The 16,812-nt window shown below is 46.6% G+C and overlaps 1 protein-coding gene across 1 annotated transcript in view; it reads left to right on the top strand.

Annotated features, from left to right (window-relative positions):
• Positions 1-16,812, top strand: part of NPC1 (NPC intracellular cholesterol transporter 1) — a 267,845-nt gene that overhangs the window by 226,118 nt on the left and 24,915 nt on the right. Inside the window, exon 24 of the mRNA XM_086965644.1 lies at positions 3,333-3,495. Within this exon, the coding sequence (XP_086821770.1) occupies positions 3,333-3,495 (163 nt within the window). The remainder of the gene's footprint in view (positions 1-3,332; positions 3,496-16,812) is intronic.

The following is a 16,812-nucleotide window of genomic DNA, read 5'->3' as shown; positions in this document are numbered from 1 at the left end:
GATAAATGGGAAGCATCCACTGTTTCCGGGGATCTAGCATTCGCAATTAAATCCAGAGAAGATCGTCTGGTACTTTCAATCCCATCCGTGAGCCGTCTTTCTAGGGCTGTTAGTTCATTATTCACCACAGAATTAGTTCTAATAAGAAAACTGTCCAAAGTACCTGCAACCATAGATGACGATGCCGTGGCTTTGCTCCTCGTCTCCCTTGTTGACATTTTGCCTTGTTCTTTGTGTAGCTGGATCCCAGCCAGGCTTGGGCAATGGGGTACAAGATAGGATAACTCCTAGGAAGCTCACCACGGGCCAAAGGGGGGTGGCCCGGTCCTGTCTGCACCGAGCTCGAATGGGCTAAAACGGGCGCTGCCCGCGCGCGTCCCGCGAACGTGGGTGTGGTTAAATAGGAGGAGGCGGGGCGGGAAGAATCTCCAGGTGCGGCCGGTGGAGCGCCGCAGTCACTACTGGGACTCGCAGTCCCGCTCTGTCCAATTTCCCCCAGCAATCAGCCCCAATGTGCAGGTCCAAATCCACGAGAGCAGGGAAGCAGCAAAACACCTCTTGGCTCACAAGCCGCAACTACAAGCGCTTTTTTCCATTTTTACTCCTCTCTGCCTCTGAGTGCAACTGTCCCAAGCAATAAATGAGCTTCATACACTACTGTTGCAGAAACAGAAATGTATTTAAACATCTACTTAGCAGGACTTTAGTAATTGTGTACCGAACTCCATACAACATCACCATAACATGTTGAAACATCACCGACCACCAGCAATCCTTAATGTGACAGAAGGTGTGTGGCAAACTCCACATGGCGGCCCTGCAAATATTTGCCATTGAAGCACCCTTCAAACTAACTCAAGAAGCAGCCATCCATCTTGTAGAGCGACCCTGATCTGAGTCAGGCACTGACTCACCCATGGACTCGTATGCCGCAGCTATAGCCCACTTCATCCACTTAATGAGAGTAGACACAGAAGGCTTCAGACCCTGTCCAGCCAAGTCAAATGTTACAGAAAGTGAATCTACCTCACGAAAAGGAAGAGTAAAATTCAGATGCACACAAATGGCCCGCTTTCCATCTAAACAATGCAGAAGAACTTCATCCTCTGTCTGAGGGTTAGAACAAAAAGCAGGTAAAACCAACTCCTCTGAATGATGGAAAGTTTGAAGGCACATTAGGAACAAACTTAGGATCTGGCTTCAGAATCACCCTATCTGGATTGCATTTCAAAAATGGTCTAGAACACAGCAATGAGCCTAATTCCCCCAACTCTTTTTGCCAATGTAATGGCCACTGGAAAAATCACCTCGATAGTGAGAAACCCATGGGAGACCTCTTCCAAAGCTTCAAACACCAACGTTAAATCCCAACTAGGACTCTGCGACTTCACAATCGGTTTCTTAAGAAGATAACTCCTCAGAAGTCTTGCCACCAGCAAATCCCTGAAACAGATATCTCTTAGCCAAGAATCTTGGAACAAGCATGTTTGTCCACATCCTACTATTCACCCTCCAATACATTCTGGACAGATTTATGCATTACAAGAGACTCCGGCTCCTTCCTCTGTTAGTTTGCAAAGAAATCCTCTGCCACCTGGGAGTCTGGAAAAGCCAAATTGTCTCGCACATTTTGCAAGATACTCTTAAGCACTTACCCCTGAATAAACCTTTCCTTCACCTCGTCTTCAGAATCAGTCAAGATCTGGAGGTTCAGGGAAAAGCAGAGGAAACTGCAGCCTCACTCATTTTTTGCACCTCTGCAAACGAAGGGGCAGCTTGAAGAATAGGAATCATCCCCTCTCCAATATTCCAAAACTTCTCCACTCTTTCCACCCTCCATGATCGTGGATAAAGGAAAAAAAAGAAACTGCCATTCATATCTATCCAGAACAAACCTGAGTCAATGAAAAATCTCCAAATCAATCATTTTCCCCCCTCTTCCTGTAACAACTGCTGCTAGGAAGCTAACCAGCAATGGGAATGTCATAGGCAGGCCCATACCGCCATTCAACCAAACCAGTTGAACTATAGCATGGCCCAATAAGCATGGAGCACATCGGTCCAAAGAAAAAACACCCTTATTAGGTTTGCGCTAACCAGTCACCGCACAGCCTCCGAAACAAGTATCAACCAATGCCGGAGACTCGTGCTACCTAATCACACCCAGGCACGAGCCTTCTAATCAAGAGGCTCACGCAGGCGCAGCCAACAATAGTGCGGCCTCCTGAACTATGCCCCCAGCTGGAGATGAACTATCTAAACACAACCAGATGCGCCCCCCAGAAAACAGACACTCTGGCTTCTTTCACTAAGCTCAGGGCACAAGTCCTAAAAAAAAAGAAGTGGTGGGACGCTGACGTCACGAAAGGTGGCTTGCATCATCAGACTGATTGCCTCCCCTCGCCCACCACTTAAGATGCGATTGCATCAGAGAAGCCAGCGCGTGAGGAGCGTTCTGAATGGGCTCCGATCTCGCCCCAGAAAGGCCAAAGGGTGAATGTGTGGCTCCATTTGCTCCAGTTATCGAGCTCCCAGTAAAATAAGTGGGGGGGTGCCGTCCACCCGCGTGGTACCCCGACTCGAGCCCTGACTAAGCTCGTACGCCAACACGGGACAGGAGCTGGTGCTGCTAAAGCACGGACTCTAATGCTCTGTACTACCTGATTGAATTGAAGAAAAAGGTCGCTAGTGCAGACCCTTGGCAACCACATATCTACCTTCACATCCCGGAGACATGCCAGCCAACGATCCTACTTGACGACGCACCTGCAGAACAATGCAACAGGATTTCAGTATATGAGGTCAGGGGTTTTATGTGGGCGAGAAGGAAGGAATGGGAGCTGTATGCGTGTTTTTTGGTTTTGCTTGATTAAGGCTGTGGGGAGGAGCGGACGCTCACAGGTGTATGGACTGTGACAGGGAGGTCAGACGAGGAGGTAATATTGCTTATAACTTTCTGCCATCTGTTCATCATTGAGAATACTTACAACTCTGACTGCTTATGTTAATATCACTTGACCTGACCCAGCACGTAGCCCCGTAATTGACTGATGCTTGTGCTGCTTAAGGCTTTCTGTTGCTTTTGAATGTATAGTGTATAAATTCAGTGCAGTGCTCCAAAATCTCATGGCATTTAATAGATACTCCCCTTCTCTTTCTATCGCTATGCATATTCCTTTTTAACTGTACGTGCTTTCAGCAAAAATTACATTTGGGGAATGGCTTATTTTTAATTTGAAACATAGCTTCAAAAAGGTTTGTCTAGCAAAAGATTTTCTGTAGAATTCTTATTCATCCTGAAATCTTTTTTTCATTGCATTCCTTTCTACCAGGTTTTCAGTGGCATTACTCTGACGAAATTTGGAGGCATCGTGGTGTTGGCCTTCTCCAAATCTCAGATTTTCCAGGTGTTCTACTTCAGAATGTATCTAGCAATTGTGCTACTCGGAGCTACCCATGGCTTAATATTCCTCCCTGTCTTGCTGAGTTACATAGGTAAGCGTATGTACAAAGCTACACCCAAATAGACAATAAAACGACTATGCTCCAAACCTGCAAATTCAACCTTTAAGTGGATTCAGTATATAATGGAAGAATATAATACTTCTATAAATGCTTATCAGTATCGATTTGTTTTGTTAATGTTCTTGCGACAGGCGTTATCTTGTGATATACAAAAGCCCTTACATCATTTGGCACTACAGTGGCATGTTTGAGTTCATTCTTGATCATAACTTAGTTATTTCATTTGCACATTAATGTACTTTATTGGTGAAAATAGACTGCAGTGTTTTCACACACACGCTGTAGGAGTGACGAGTACATAAAATACCTGGGACTGGTGTACTATTTCCTTATTTCTCAAAATGCCCCCGTCCATTTGTTAACTGAACCCAGTAGCAATAAATACACAGACACGGTTGAGGGGAAAACCAAAATCGGCCCAAACTTAAGCATGGCCTGTACATCTGGTGTACTTGGTCCCATATTATGTAATGAGAGCACTGTCGCAGTTTGCGCTTCAACTCAGCTTTATTCGGGTGACTGAGTGCAAACGGGGACAGAGCTACCTTATTACAATAAACTTGCTGCAACCAGAGCAGCTGAGGTTTAGTGCCTATCTTGTGGGCAGAACGTCAGTAAATGGTGAAGTGGCTGTGTGATGCAGCTGCACCTGGTTTCACTCTGCTGGCAGCAGCTGCCTGCAATTTAAAGGGGAAACAAAAATCCCCCTGCAAGTGGGTGCAGTGAGTGACTGCAACCGCCTTCAGTGGGATGCCTAGGAAGCTCCATAGGACCCCCTTTACCCTTTCAGAGAGTAGCCTTCAGAGGAGGGCCCTGACAGTGTGTCTCCTAAGCGCCTCTTCGCCTCTGGCTCATGGCAATAATATGGCGTGTGCAAGGAAGCAAAGAGTTTCCCTCATTTGCATTTGCCCATGCCCTTTTAAGATAAGGCCAGGGCTATATGTGCGTAGGCGCTATAAGTATTACAGAACAAGTGTCTTAAGGGTCCATTCTGTAATACAGCAGTGCCCCGGGGCTGCTGAAAATGGTGCACACACCTGTTATTCCCCCGGGCCCATGTGTGTAATAAGGCCCCTGATGTTCAAACCCAAAGAATACAATGTGCACCTTTTATGGAACCTGCGATTGATATTTGAATATGGCAAGTGAAGGTGGAGAAAAAGTGCAGTCCTGCACTGGAAAATACGAACCTCTCCGCCCATCTATACAGCATGTAGTGTGTGCCAGAGGTAAAACGACAGTGTGATTGTCATGAAATTGCCAGTTGAGATATGAATTTTTAGAGAAATTACCATCTTTACCCTCAGTGACCTTAAAATGATTCAGATTTTTTTAAATGCTGTTAGTGATTTCATGGCAGAAGGAAGCAGGTTCATTTTGGGTTTTTACAAGTAAAGGGACATTTTGACCCAAACATGGTTTTAAAAAGAAGCTATTGGAATGTTGTGGCAACTCATGTACCAAGATTTTATATATATATTGCCCTAGTAACTGCTTATCTTGGCTGAAGCTATATATATAAATATTTTGAGCATGAGCAGCATCAGCAGGTAAACGTTTGCTTGGATGACTCTAGTCTAGTGTGCCAAGTTGAAAGTTGAAGTAAAATGCAGATACTCCAAAGGAAACCCACAAGGCTTAAATGTTAAATTCAGATGAGGAACTTTTGTTAGTGTTATGCAGTGGCACTGACCCCAGGAGAACTGCAAAGAGGAGTGTCACAAATCTCTTTCTGTTCCTTTTCTGTAATGCTAGTGTGGTTTCCCCATGGGGAGTGAGCTATAACATTAGGAAGAATAAATACAGACATGCAATCCGTAAAAAAACATACAACTGTTGAGTTGATCTCTCACAGTCCCAAATGTGATGAGGAATAACATATATGCAGCATGCCTCTCTAGGTTCACTCAAATACAAGCATAATTAACAGCATCAGCAGAGGAGTCTAGCAAGCTGAGGTAGTCCACAATGTGTTCTATCTCATTTAGCACCAGTTGAAATGGAAGTCATGCCTTTCCCTCGTTGTATCAAGATGTTCTGTAACTGTTAAAGTAATTCCGAGATGGATGGTCACGGATTAGAAGATCTTAAGACCCCCGCCCCTATAATTTCCTTATTATGCTGAACATTTTTACAGTGGCAATCAAAATTGAGGGTATTTTCTATGTAGGGTAGATAGATGGGCCTGACATATTCCTGGAATAGGGCTTCAGCAGCCTGAGCAGAGTATACCAGCTATGTTCAGGTCATTCACATAGTCTGAGCTTTTCCTTCATTTTTAAGAAGCTTCGACTTTTCGTTAATGTTTGTTAATGGGATTTAGAGATTCACCATGTCACTGACCCTTTACTCGGCTGTTGGTGAAGAGTCCTCATACGGTTTTCTCTGTTTAGTTCAGTCGCCCGTCTTGCCCGCCCCTCAGTCTCCGCATAGCCCTGAGTGGCTTCCTGCGTCAACGTCTGAGTCTACGCCCTGTTCCCTACATGTTACAGTGGGGTCGATGTCAGACGGTGCCCAGGCAGAGTCCCCTTTGGAGGTCGTCGACGTCCAGGCGACTCCAACTCTACGTCGGTTGATGCCGATGTCCACGCTGCTTCTATTTCATGAGGCGGTGTCCCACCTAACACCTCGGAAGTCGATGCGACTCCCATACTGCATCTGTCGACGCCGGTGCTGGCGCCTACGCCTCCTCTTATGCAGGAGGTTGAAGCTCCTCTGGACTCACCAGATCTGAGGTTGTATTGGTCCATGTTGCAGGTACCTTGTGAGGCGTGGCCTCCAGATCAGCCTCAGGTTCCTCAACTTTTGCTATCTAGTGGACGGGTTAGTCTCCAACCGTCTCATAACAATGGTTTATTATCACCTCCCCTGATGGCAACTGAGGCTAGTGCTGCTTATGCACGGATGATTTAACAAGGCGGAAGCTATTCTTAGTTTTCAGCCCCCTGTGTTTTCCCTGCCTACTGATCCCTTGTTGGATCTTCTCCACATGCAGCCAGTTGAGGTGGAGTCTTTGCTGCCCCTTGGGGCATCTTTATTTGACATCCTGCTGGGCACATGGGCTAGGCCTCTCTCTGGTGACCCTGTGGGTCATAGCTCGTCGACACCGCTCTACCCCGGATGATCCGCTCTTCCTATCCCTTCACCCTAGAGCTCAGGGCCTAGTTGTTCAGGCGTCTTTTGACTTAGTCTTCCTCTGCCTTACCGTTGTTACTTCCGATCAGGGAGTCTAGGTGGTTGAACGCGTGTGGTCGCCAGCTTTTCGCCTCTGCCAGTGCTGGTATCCGTGCATTGAATACAGCTTGCGTGTTCGCACATCCTCTACCCTTTGGGACTTGGTCGAGGCTCTTCTTCCTTCAATTCCAGAAGGCCAGCGGGTAGAAATAATCTGCCTTCTGCATGATGGCAGGGGAATGACGCAATTTTCCTTCCGCTCTTCTCTTGACGCCACTGACCCGGTAGGAAGAGCTCTTGCTCGGTCTGTGGCTTTGCGCCACCATGCTTGGCTGCGCAACAGTCATTTCCCGAACAATGTTCGGGATGCTCGTCGCTGTGATCCTCTTGCCCTTGATGGCTGCTCTTTGTTTGCCAGTCATTATCCGTAGGGCCCTTGTTCTGTTCTAGTGTGTGCTCACCTCTGGCGCCATCCTCATTTTACGCCAGGATACAACCACTGAGTGGCACGCTTCTAGGTGTTGGCGTAACCTGGAAATGCACCCTGGTATAATTGCTATCATAAGGTGTTTGCGTTGTTTCTTCCACTGGTGTGGTGCTGGTTCTCCCCTCCCCTTTAAGGGTTCGGGTAACAGTTTTTCGTGCTTCAGCCCTTACTTGGTTTGTCTTAGGTGGCGGCTTCGCACTGTACCTCTACATTGTACTTTGCCTTGTGCCCTCGTTGTCTGGGCACTTTCCTAACATGAGTTTTTTTACACATTCCCTGCTGCTTTCCACACAGGTGTTTTCAACACTTCTGCTTGGTTTCCTGCTGTCACCACTCTCGAGGGGAGTGTTCTCTTTAGGACACTTGCTTTTTGGACCCCTGGAACATTCGGTTGGTCCTGAATGTCTCCTCCTCCTCCTCTCTCTTGCCGGGGTACGTTGTTCCTCCCGGGCGAGGGGCTGCTGTAATTTACTGGTCTGGACATTGTTCTGCTTCCTCATGACTGTTGGTACTTTTCGCGTACCTTGGTCATCTTGTGTGATGCTTCATTTTTGAGCGTCTTTCTTTTGCCTCTATATCTGCTCTGTTACACAGCAAAATCGTGCTGTCAACGTTTCTTCATTCGGTGTCTGTAGTCATTGACTCAGCCTTCTCGCCTACGAGCTCCTTAGTGGGTGTCCAGCTTGCCTGGTGCCCCTTTTTTGCAAGTTGCCTGCTGGTTATGGCATCTCTCGCATCAGGCCATCTCTCGCATCAGGGCTGCTCATGTAACCCTACAGAAGGGTTCTTGTTATACTTCGTGTGGTTCGACTGTCCACACAGTATGCTTCTGTTTCGTCCAGTCTTCCACTTGGCTATCATTTTTACTGTACTCCTGTTTTGGGTGCTTCTGCTGGTTGTCATAAGCTCTTTCACATGCCTGGTAATGGAGTGGCTCTCCAAAGGCATATCTTCTGTTTCTAGTACCACTGGCACTTTTTAAACATGGATCGGCATCCTGCCAATACTGTCCAACGTATTTGGCTGATACATCGTTACCAAAGGTAAATCTTGTATCTGGTAGAGACGTAGTCTGGCCGCAGATTCCTTAACGCCCGCCCGTCCTCCCCGTCCTGCGAGGACCTTTTCAGGTTGGGCTTTCTACACTCTCCTCCCTCCGGGTGGCTTGATCCTTCTGCAGGGTGACATTTCACTTCACTCCGACACAGAATGCTTCATTCTGCTTTCATTGCTCTACTCCGCCCATTCTCGTGATTGGACGGTATGCTCATGTGTCATGTATCCTTCCAACCCTATGCCCTGGGTTGTACAGTGTGGGATCTATTCATGTTTTTTCCCACCCCCGTTCTTCCGTTTTTGTGTCATAATTTTTTATTGGAGTTCAAAGATAGGCAATTTCATAGGTGCCTTGGGATCCCTTACCACCCCTGCGATCCATTGGTTTGAAGTCTATTGGCTCTGTCACATTTTATAGGTCTCTTATTGGGGATACAACATCTTTCTGGTGATGTCTTGTGGTCAATTGTCCTAGCTCCTGTGTTCCGGACTTGTTGTCCTTCACGGTTCTACATTAGGGTTGCAGACTTTCTGTCGTCTGCCATGATGTTTACATCTTCATTTACCTCCAAGGGTGGTTGTCCTTCACTTTTGCTGGGTTGCTTCTCAGAGCGGTGCTCTGCTCTTTCCCTTTACTAGTTTTAAATATACAGTGCCTGGCACTGTCCTTTATGGTGCTGTTTTTCACCATTTCCATGTCTTTCCCTTTTTCATCATTTTCGCACACTGTTCCCATATTCTAACAGTTTTTTGGTGGTGGCTCTGCGTTGTTGCGCGGAAAAGTTTCTCCGACGAAAACTGACGTCAGCACGCCGGGAGGGGCATATATGGCTCTGCTGACGTCACATCCGTGGGCAACCTCAGGGCGGAGCCGTGCAGCACCGCCCCCGGCGCGCAGATGTGCTGCAGCGGAAAGTTTTCCCGGTCCAGTCTGACGCCTGGGGATATTCTAAGTTAAGGAATCTGCGGCTAGACTATTTCTCTATCAGATACATCATTACCGAAGGTAAGTAACTCGTTCTTCAAAGAGATTACTGGACAGGGGCAGATAGTCGGTTTAGCTTCACCACTGCGCTAGACAGTACATTATTTTTTCATAAATTGTTGAAAATCGCCAAGTGGTTTGAAAAACAACTATGCATTTGAAAAATCAGATAGGAACATTTAGAGCGTGTTCCATCCTAATGTAGATACATGTGAAGTTGTGTTAACATTTTTCAAGTTGCATTATCCAAATCTTCATCCATATTCAACTAAGTAGTCTGATCTCCGCATGCAGTGCAGCCCTTTATTATCCTCCTGTTAATAGGGAACCCAGGTACATGAACCCTCAGTTTTGTGGGTGAACAGTGAGCAGTCGAGCTGTATCAGGGCTCGAGGCACAAACCTCTCAAGAGACCTAGGCCATGATCTGAAGGGTGATCTATACATCTTGTCATCAAAAGGCCTGCATATGGAGAAAAATAGTGACTTGGTTCTTGCAGCAAAAGCTTCTTGAGGAACATATAATTAAATATTAATTAGTGAAAACACCTGTTGCTGCGCTACAGCCCCCTCAACCCTGCCTGCTTAGTTTGTAAAAACTGCGAGAGTCTCTTTAGAAAGTGAAGTTCACAAATGGCTAGAGGATCAGCAGCCGATACCCCAAATGATCATGGAAATGCACACGTAAGCCAAAGGTCTCATTCGCAACCATGTGAAACCAATGTGCTATGAGTAACTTGCACTGCTTCTTTGTTTGGCGTGTGCTTGATTGTGAGAATAGTATTTGGATTTTAGATGTCTTTAATCTCTTGCTCAATCAGTCCACATCTATTTGTCTTGTGATTGTGCTAGTTTTATATACATTTCAGTTTAAATGTTGGCAAACCAAAAAACTGGAGGGCACTCAGGATTGTGCATGTACACATGCATTTGCTATGCAACACAGAACATCCGTGCTGCATATTAAATGCTTGTGTACATGCATAATCCTGAATGCCCGCCTGCTTTTTCATTTGCCAAAATTTGAATTGAAATGTACGAGGGTTCGCCCCCATGATTGAGCATCAACACTCATGGTGGACTTGGCCACATATCAGCGATGTCTTGAAATTCATATATATAAATTTTCTAGTGAAGGGAAGAAGGGTCCCTCCTGCTCATCTGACCTGATCCAAGTCAGTTTCAGAAAGTATAGGGAATTGCCCAGGACTGCATACCTAAAATGATGAGACAAGCTTCTTGCCCATCTTATTTATTTTAGCAATTTATAGAGCACGCAAATACCCAAGGGTGTCTCTCCCTCATCCTGTATTACTGGAGATGTGGTGGTCCAACAACAGCGACTGACTGGGCAGAGTCTATCCAGACCCCAATACACATACGAAGAGTAGTAGTTCCTCTGTCGCCTAGTTGCCATGAAGCTGTAGCACTCATGAAAAGAAAAAACACTTTATTTATTAGTGTTTTATAGAGCGCAGACTTGACCCATTGGGTATCGGAGCGCTTTACAGGCTGTATACAAATAAGACTTGGGTAGGGGGGTGGCACATTTGGGATAAAAACAAGTACAAACATTTTACATGAACGAAGGTCCAAGAGTATAAGGGTGGAGTACCCGGAGGTGCTGGGTGGATAGCATCTTGTCAGTCCAAGGTGTAGTAGCAATAGAATAAAAACATTGTCGCTGAGGAGTGCAATGCAAGAATTAGGAGAGGAATTTGCTCATTAGGAAGGTTTTGGCTTCCTTTTTAAAACGTGCCTGAGATGGAATTCTTCTAATGGTGGGCGGGAATGAGTTCCATATTTTTGGTGCAGCCCCAGAGAGTGCACGATTATGTTTTTTCCTTTCGAAAGCGCGGTGGCTGGAGCAAGAGGTCTCTGGAGTACTGGGAGTTTCTGGCTCTTCCGGATACCACGAGTTTCTGGGTGAGAAATGCAGGGGATTTAGTGCATAGAGCCTTGGAAGTGATACATGCCAGCTTAAGTTGGATTCTGGCTTCAAGAGGAATCCAGTTCAGAGCTTTCAGATGTGGTTGAATTTTTTAGCACCTGTAAAGAGTCTGGCGGCAGCGTTGAGGGAGGATTTTAAGGGGACCAGGGAGATCTTGGGTAGGCCAGAAAGGGTAGAGCATCCATATTAGAGTCTGGAGATAACTAGTGCCTGGACTGCCATTTTTAGGTTGGGCATGGCCAGGAAAGGTTTTAGTTTTCTAAGATAGCTCAAGTGAAACCTGGCTGTTTTGGCCATAGAGTTGCTGCTGTCCTGGGCTATTTGGCAGAGTCCACTATGGTTGGTGGGCAGTTTGAGGCTGTGATCGACTTAGTCCATTCCCGAATGTCCGGATTGATATTGGGAGATTAGAAGGTATTCTGTTGTTTGTGCATTTAGTTTGGGCTGGGTGAAGGTGAGCCATTGGACAGTCAACTTTAAGTCCTCATTCATGGAAAAAAATCTCCTCCGGAGAATAGTTTTTGATGTAGATCTGGGTGTCATCGGCATACATGATGATGCCCATTGGCAAAGCGTAGTACTTCTGCTAGCGGTTCGAGGTAAAGATTGAAGAAGTTAGGGGACAGGGTTGATCCTTGGGGGCCTCCAACCTTAATCGGAGAGGCAGCGGAACGGTTACCATTGATTAAGAATCTCTGGGATTTGTTCTGAAGAAAAAAAAAGAATCTCTGGGATTGGTTCTGGAGGAAGGATCTAAACATTTCGAGCACTGAACCATCCAGTCCCATACTGAGTTTTAGGCGTTCGAGAAGTTTCTCGTTGTTGACCGTATCGAAAGCCGAGGATAGATCCAAAAGGATTAGGAGACAGGTTTTGCCTTGGTCAAGTGCTTGGCGAGCATCATCCATGATATGGAGAATGGTGGTTTCAGTGTTGTGCCCAGGCCTGAACCCGGATTGGAATTTGTCTAGTAGGTTGAAGTTGGTGATGTGTTGGCTCAGTTGAAGCTGTACACCTTTCTCCAGAACTGTAGCCAGGAGTGGAATATTTGATATAGGTCTAGAGAGGCAGGATTCAGCGTAGGTTTTTTTTAGATGGGGATGACTTGTCCGGCTTTTAGAGAGTCTGGTATCGACACCTCTATTGCCGCCTTCCCATGAGTGTTTGAGGTCAACTTTGTGGTTGGTTGGTGGCAGCAGCCACTATGCTGGATAGAAGCTTGACACCTTTGGTTCATCTGAGCCTCAACACTGTGAGGAAACGGGATGTATTATATGGTGTGACCTCGACCGTGTAATACCCTACCAACCCCTTTATGACCAGTCAGGTTTCATTTGTCAAATCTTAGCTAATGTCTGGGTAGCTTTTGCTCTGTGCAGTGCACAGAGGAACAAATGTAAAGCATTTAAACAGCACCAAAGCAAATGAAGAAGAAAGAAATGCAACTCCAAAAATCTGGCACCTATTTACAAAAAATAGATGATATTTTTAGGAATTTGTGGACATCAAAATGAAAAAGATAAACGGGAGGGTTTCAGAGATATAGATTTTACAGGGAACAATAAATCAAGGCTTTTTGCTTAAATGTGAACAAGCATTGGCAAGTACTACAAATTGACAAACTTTTTTCAAGAAAAACTTGGTTTAGATGGAATGCAGTTAGTTAGGGCAACCAACTCTGGGAGGGAGCCAGTCAAGGAGCCCAAAAAAATCTGAAGAAACGGGTAGTCTTCTGTCTAGTTTCAGTGTATGTGGGTTCTTGTTATTAACTTGAATGGAGTGGTCCTTAATGAAGGGATGAAGGATCCTGAAGATGTTGTGCAGTCAACGGGGGTCTTCCTGGGCGGCTACTCAGTCCATGAGTCTGGTGAGGTGATTCTGGCCACAGAGTTTGACATCCCACAAAGTTCTCTCTGGTTAGTTGTTTGCTTCTTTTGGTGATGCCTCCTTCTGGGCAAGCAGTCTGCACTCCTCAGACTCTCCCGGGTTCAGCATACTCGAGTGCAAATTTTGAGCGTTTGGTCCTGGTATCTTAGGCTGTATAGGGCGAGGGAGGACAATGCAGTGATCTCAGCTACCAACTTGCTGGGCAGGCTCCTTGAGCTTTTGTGGCCCTGTGCAGTAAACAATAAGTCAGCCAACTGACTCTTGCAGTCTCTGCTTCTGTTTGGGCTCAGATGATGACTTCTCCACAAGTAGGACACAGCTCTGTAAGGGGTAGCTCAGAGTGAGGTGATCACCTGGTATGTGACAAAGAATCTTGCTCAACACAGAAAGTGCTGAAATCCTGATTGCCTCGTTGTTTTTGTAGATAATTCGTCCACCAGGAGTGTCTTCTCCCCCTCACCCCCACCCCCTTTCAAGCACAGAAAGCGGTATAGTCCCTGACTCTTGCCAAGCTCATTTTCAGTTTACACAGGTGCAGCAGTCTTGTTGAGAGGTCACTTCAACGCCTGGGAAACACCAAACCTAGGACCATGCAACTCCCACCACTCTGCAAATTCAGATCGTCCATCTCTTTAGGTCTTTATGTTCTTCAAATTATTTTCTGGCGGTCAACCGAATCTGGGAAGGTATACTCTGTGAGATACATATCCACTTCGTACGTTGACTTGGTAAACCTATCCTACCTCCCAATGGATCCAAATGTAGCTTTTGCCTCAATGATGTATTTATTCTTCACTTCTGAATCAGTCTTCCATGTTGAAGGTTTGGGGCTCCGTTCCTCTCTCTCAGCCTCCAGTGAAGCACATACTGACGCTGGGGGGCTTCTCCTCGGATTAAGGAGCAGCACCAGATGTGTCTCTACCAAGTGTAATCCAGTTGCTGGTCCCAAATCACACTCCAGAGATGAAGATGCTCTTGTAGACAAATGTCCTGACCCACGTGAGGTTGTGCTTTGGTGGGGGTGGGGAGGCAGCGCTGTCTCAGGGGCTGATAGTGGAGGCAAGGCAGAACTTGCACACAAAAACATACAATAAAATGAGGAGTGAGAGGATAAAGATCCCTCTTCGACCTCCCGCTCAGTAGTTTTATCTCACAAATAGAAGAGGGATAATAACGCTACTTGAAGGTGGATTAGTGAAGGGGAAATACACCAAATTAGTAGAACTGCCCTCACACACAGCAAGCTGTGTCATGCTTCATCATAGGGCTGCTAACACACCTCTGCGCCTACAGCTCCAGGTGAATGGCCCGCAACTCCCAACAGGTTGATGTGGAGGCAAGTCTGTGTCAGAGACTAGAGTCCTCTGATCTCTACATCTCCCAGACAACCTCCCCAACCAAAAGTGATGCCTTCTGTCACCTCTGGGTGGGGTAGGGAGAGGCATCTGCCACTGGTCCAGTTGAGGTCAAGCCATCACTGCAGGTCTTTTACAGCCTTCTCTATAACCTGGATGGACTCCGACATGTTCCCTTGGTGCTGAGGCCACTGAGACTTCAAATTCCACTGCAGAGCCTGCATGTGCCATCTGGCATAGTTGACAAGCAGGAGGCCAAGAAGTCTCGGAGCCAAACTCACTGAGACCCGAGAACGAGATTTAAACATTGGATTAATAGCCTGAATGTCCTGGACTCATTGTTCCCGAGGGAAGGCGTGAAAGTTTACCGTATCCAGGAGGGCTCTGATGAAAGGGAGAGTTAGGTGTGACTTGGATATGTAACTCGAGAACCCCAAAGATGGTAAGAGGTCTACCGTCATCTGAAGGTTGTCGAGCTAGGAGAAAACTGATCTCCTTAAGCCACTAACATGTGCTGCTACCACCGCCATCACAACTTGGTTCACCCTGATGAGGCAGAAGGGCAGCACGGAGAACTACAAAATCTGAACTGCAGGGAACGCCTGGGGGAATGTAGGATGCAAATGTGAAACTAGGCATCCTACAGGTCCAGCACTTCCATCCAGTCTTCTGGATCCAGCGCAAATAGAATTTTGGCCCATGTAAGTATCCTAAATTTGTAAGTTTTCATGACGAAATTTGGAGTGTGATAGCCTACATTAAGACAAAGGTGTCTGGTCTTTGGCATCAGGAAATAACTGGGGTAACATCCAGTCCCTATTTCCAAAGATTGGACCCTCTCTAGATCTCCTTTGTCCAAAGGAGCCCCGACCTCCTGCTGCTATTTGAAGCACCCATCTTTTGAATGTGATGCTCTGCCACCTGAGGAGGAAACACCTTATCCTGCCTACTAGAGGGTGGCCACGTGGTGCCAAGGGCAAGCTCAAGTGGGTTGGTGCTGGCAGCAGAAGGGGTAGGCTTGGGCTGAGCAGTGTACTGCCCCTGAAGGCCTTGACGTTGTGGATCCCCAGCCTCAAAAGGACTGGCTGTTGCTGTGGCATTGTTGCATTTGAAGCCTCGAAAAGGGGGGAACTGTCTGGGATATTGCTGCACAGCCATAGGAATGCCGGGGGAGCGTGCTGTAGCCGTGCTTTCCATGTAGCGCTCCAGGGCTGGGTCTGTCTTATCTCTGAAGAGACAAGTACCATCAAATGGCATGTCCATTAGTAACCTGAGAAGCTTGTGGATCTCGTTATTATGTGGTGCCTAAGCACCGACTGCCTGTCCAAGCACTCATTTTCCAGCCCAGAGTGGATGACCTACTTCACTGCGTCCTGATGATGTGCTCCAGTTTCGCACAGTATTCTTCAGAGACTGTTGGCAAGACCCTACTGACCATATCCCACAACACGTTTAAGTATCATCACAGGATGCAGCTGGCATTTACTGAGCTTGGCTTCAAAGTCCTGAATCTCCTAAGGATTAATTCCCGGTGCAGTTCCCGCAAGTCTTTGAGTTGGACAGCGGTCGTAGGCACCAAAGACATACCTGGTGGGGATCTGTCAAACGCATCTGCTTGTGACAGGCCTTACAAGGTTTAAACCCTGAAGTCTTCGGAGGGAACATAATCCCTTGCATACAGAGATAATATTTTGACAAAAACCTGAGGGAGAGAGCTCCAGATCTACATCTGAAGATGCGGAAAGAAAGGAACTGACGTCAGCGCACAGAGGTGGCACATATACATGGCTCTGGTGTCCCTTCTTGGCATATGTGGAGGAGCTTGATTTAACCTGCTGGGGCGCGGGTGCAGTCCTGAAAAAAAATATCCGGGTCCAACCTGGAGGGAGAGGGCGTATTCCAATGCCGAGGAATCGACAGTTAGACGTGTGCATTAGAATTACTTTTTTTACACATGCCAGGAATCTACATTTGAATGTGCAGAAATCCACACTTATAAGTCCCATTCAAGGTGTGATCTGTTCTGGCGGGAATGGCGGCTCTACCCTTTGAGAGGGCTGCACATTCAGGCCCCCTCACTTACAGCCGGTTCAGGAAATCATAGGCACAAATGCCTCCTAGCTTGCTGCTTATCTGGGTGACATGATGGTGTGGCTCTTTTGCATTGGGGATGCACCTGCATATAATTGTCCTCAAGCTGCGGTTGGTCTGTCTTGCACTTTCTCCTGCAACAATGTCTAGATTCTATCCATTACATCAACAAACAAGCATTTGCAATGCAATAGGTCTCGCATTTGCGAGTTTTTGAGCTAGTGGCATTGTAAATGACAATGCCTTTTATTTTATATGCCTAATGCTCTCACAGCCTATACATATAGCATACAGTATTCTAC

The sequence above is a fragment of the Lissotriton vulgaris genome, chromosome 4_1 (assembly GCF_964263255.1).
Source record: "Lissotriton vulgaris chromosome 4_1, aLisVul1.2, whole genome shotgun sequence".
NCBI classification, from domain to species: Eukaryota; Metazoa; Chordata; class Amphibia; order Caudata; family Salamandridae; genus Lissotriton; species Lissotriton vulgaris.
This window is presented reverse-complemented; position numbering and strand designations above follow the sequence as displayed.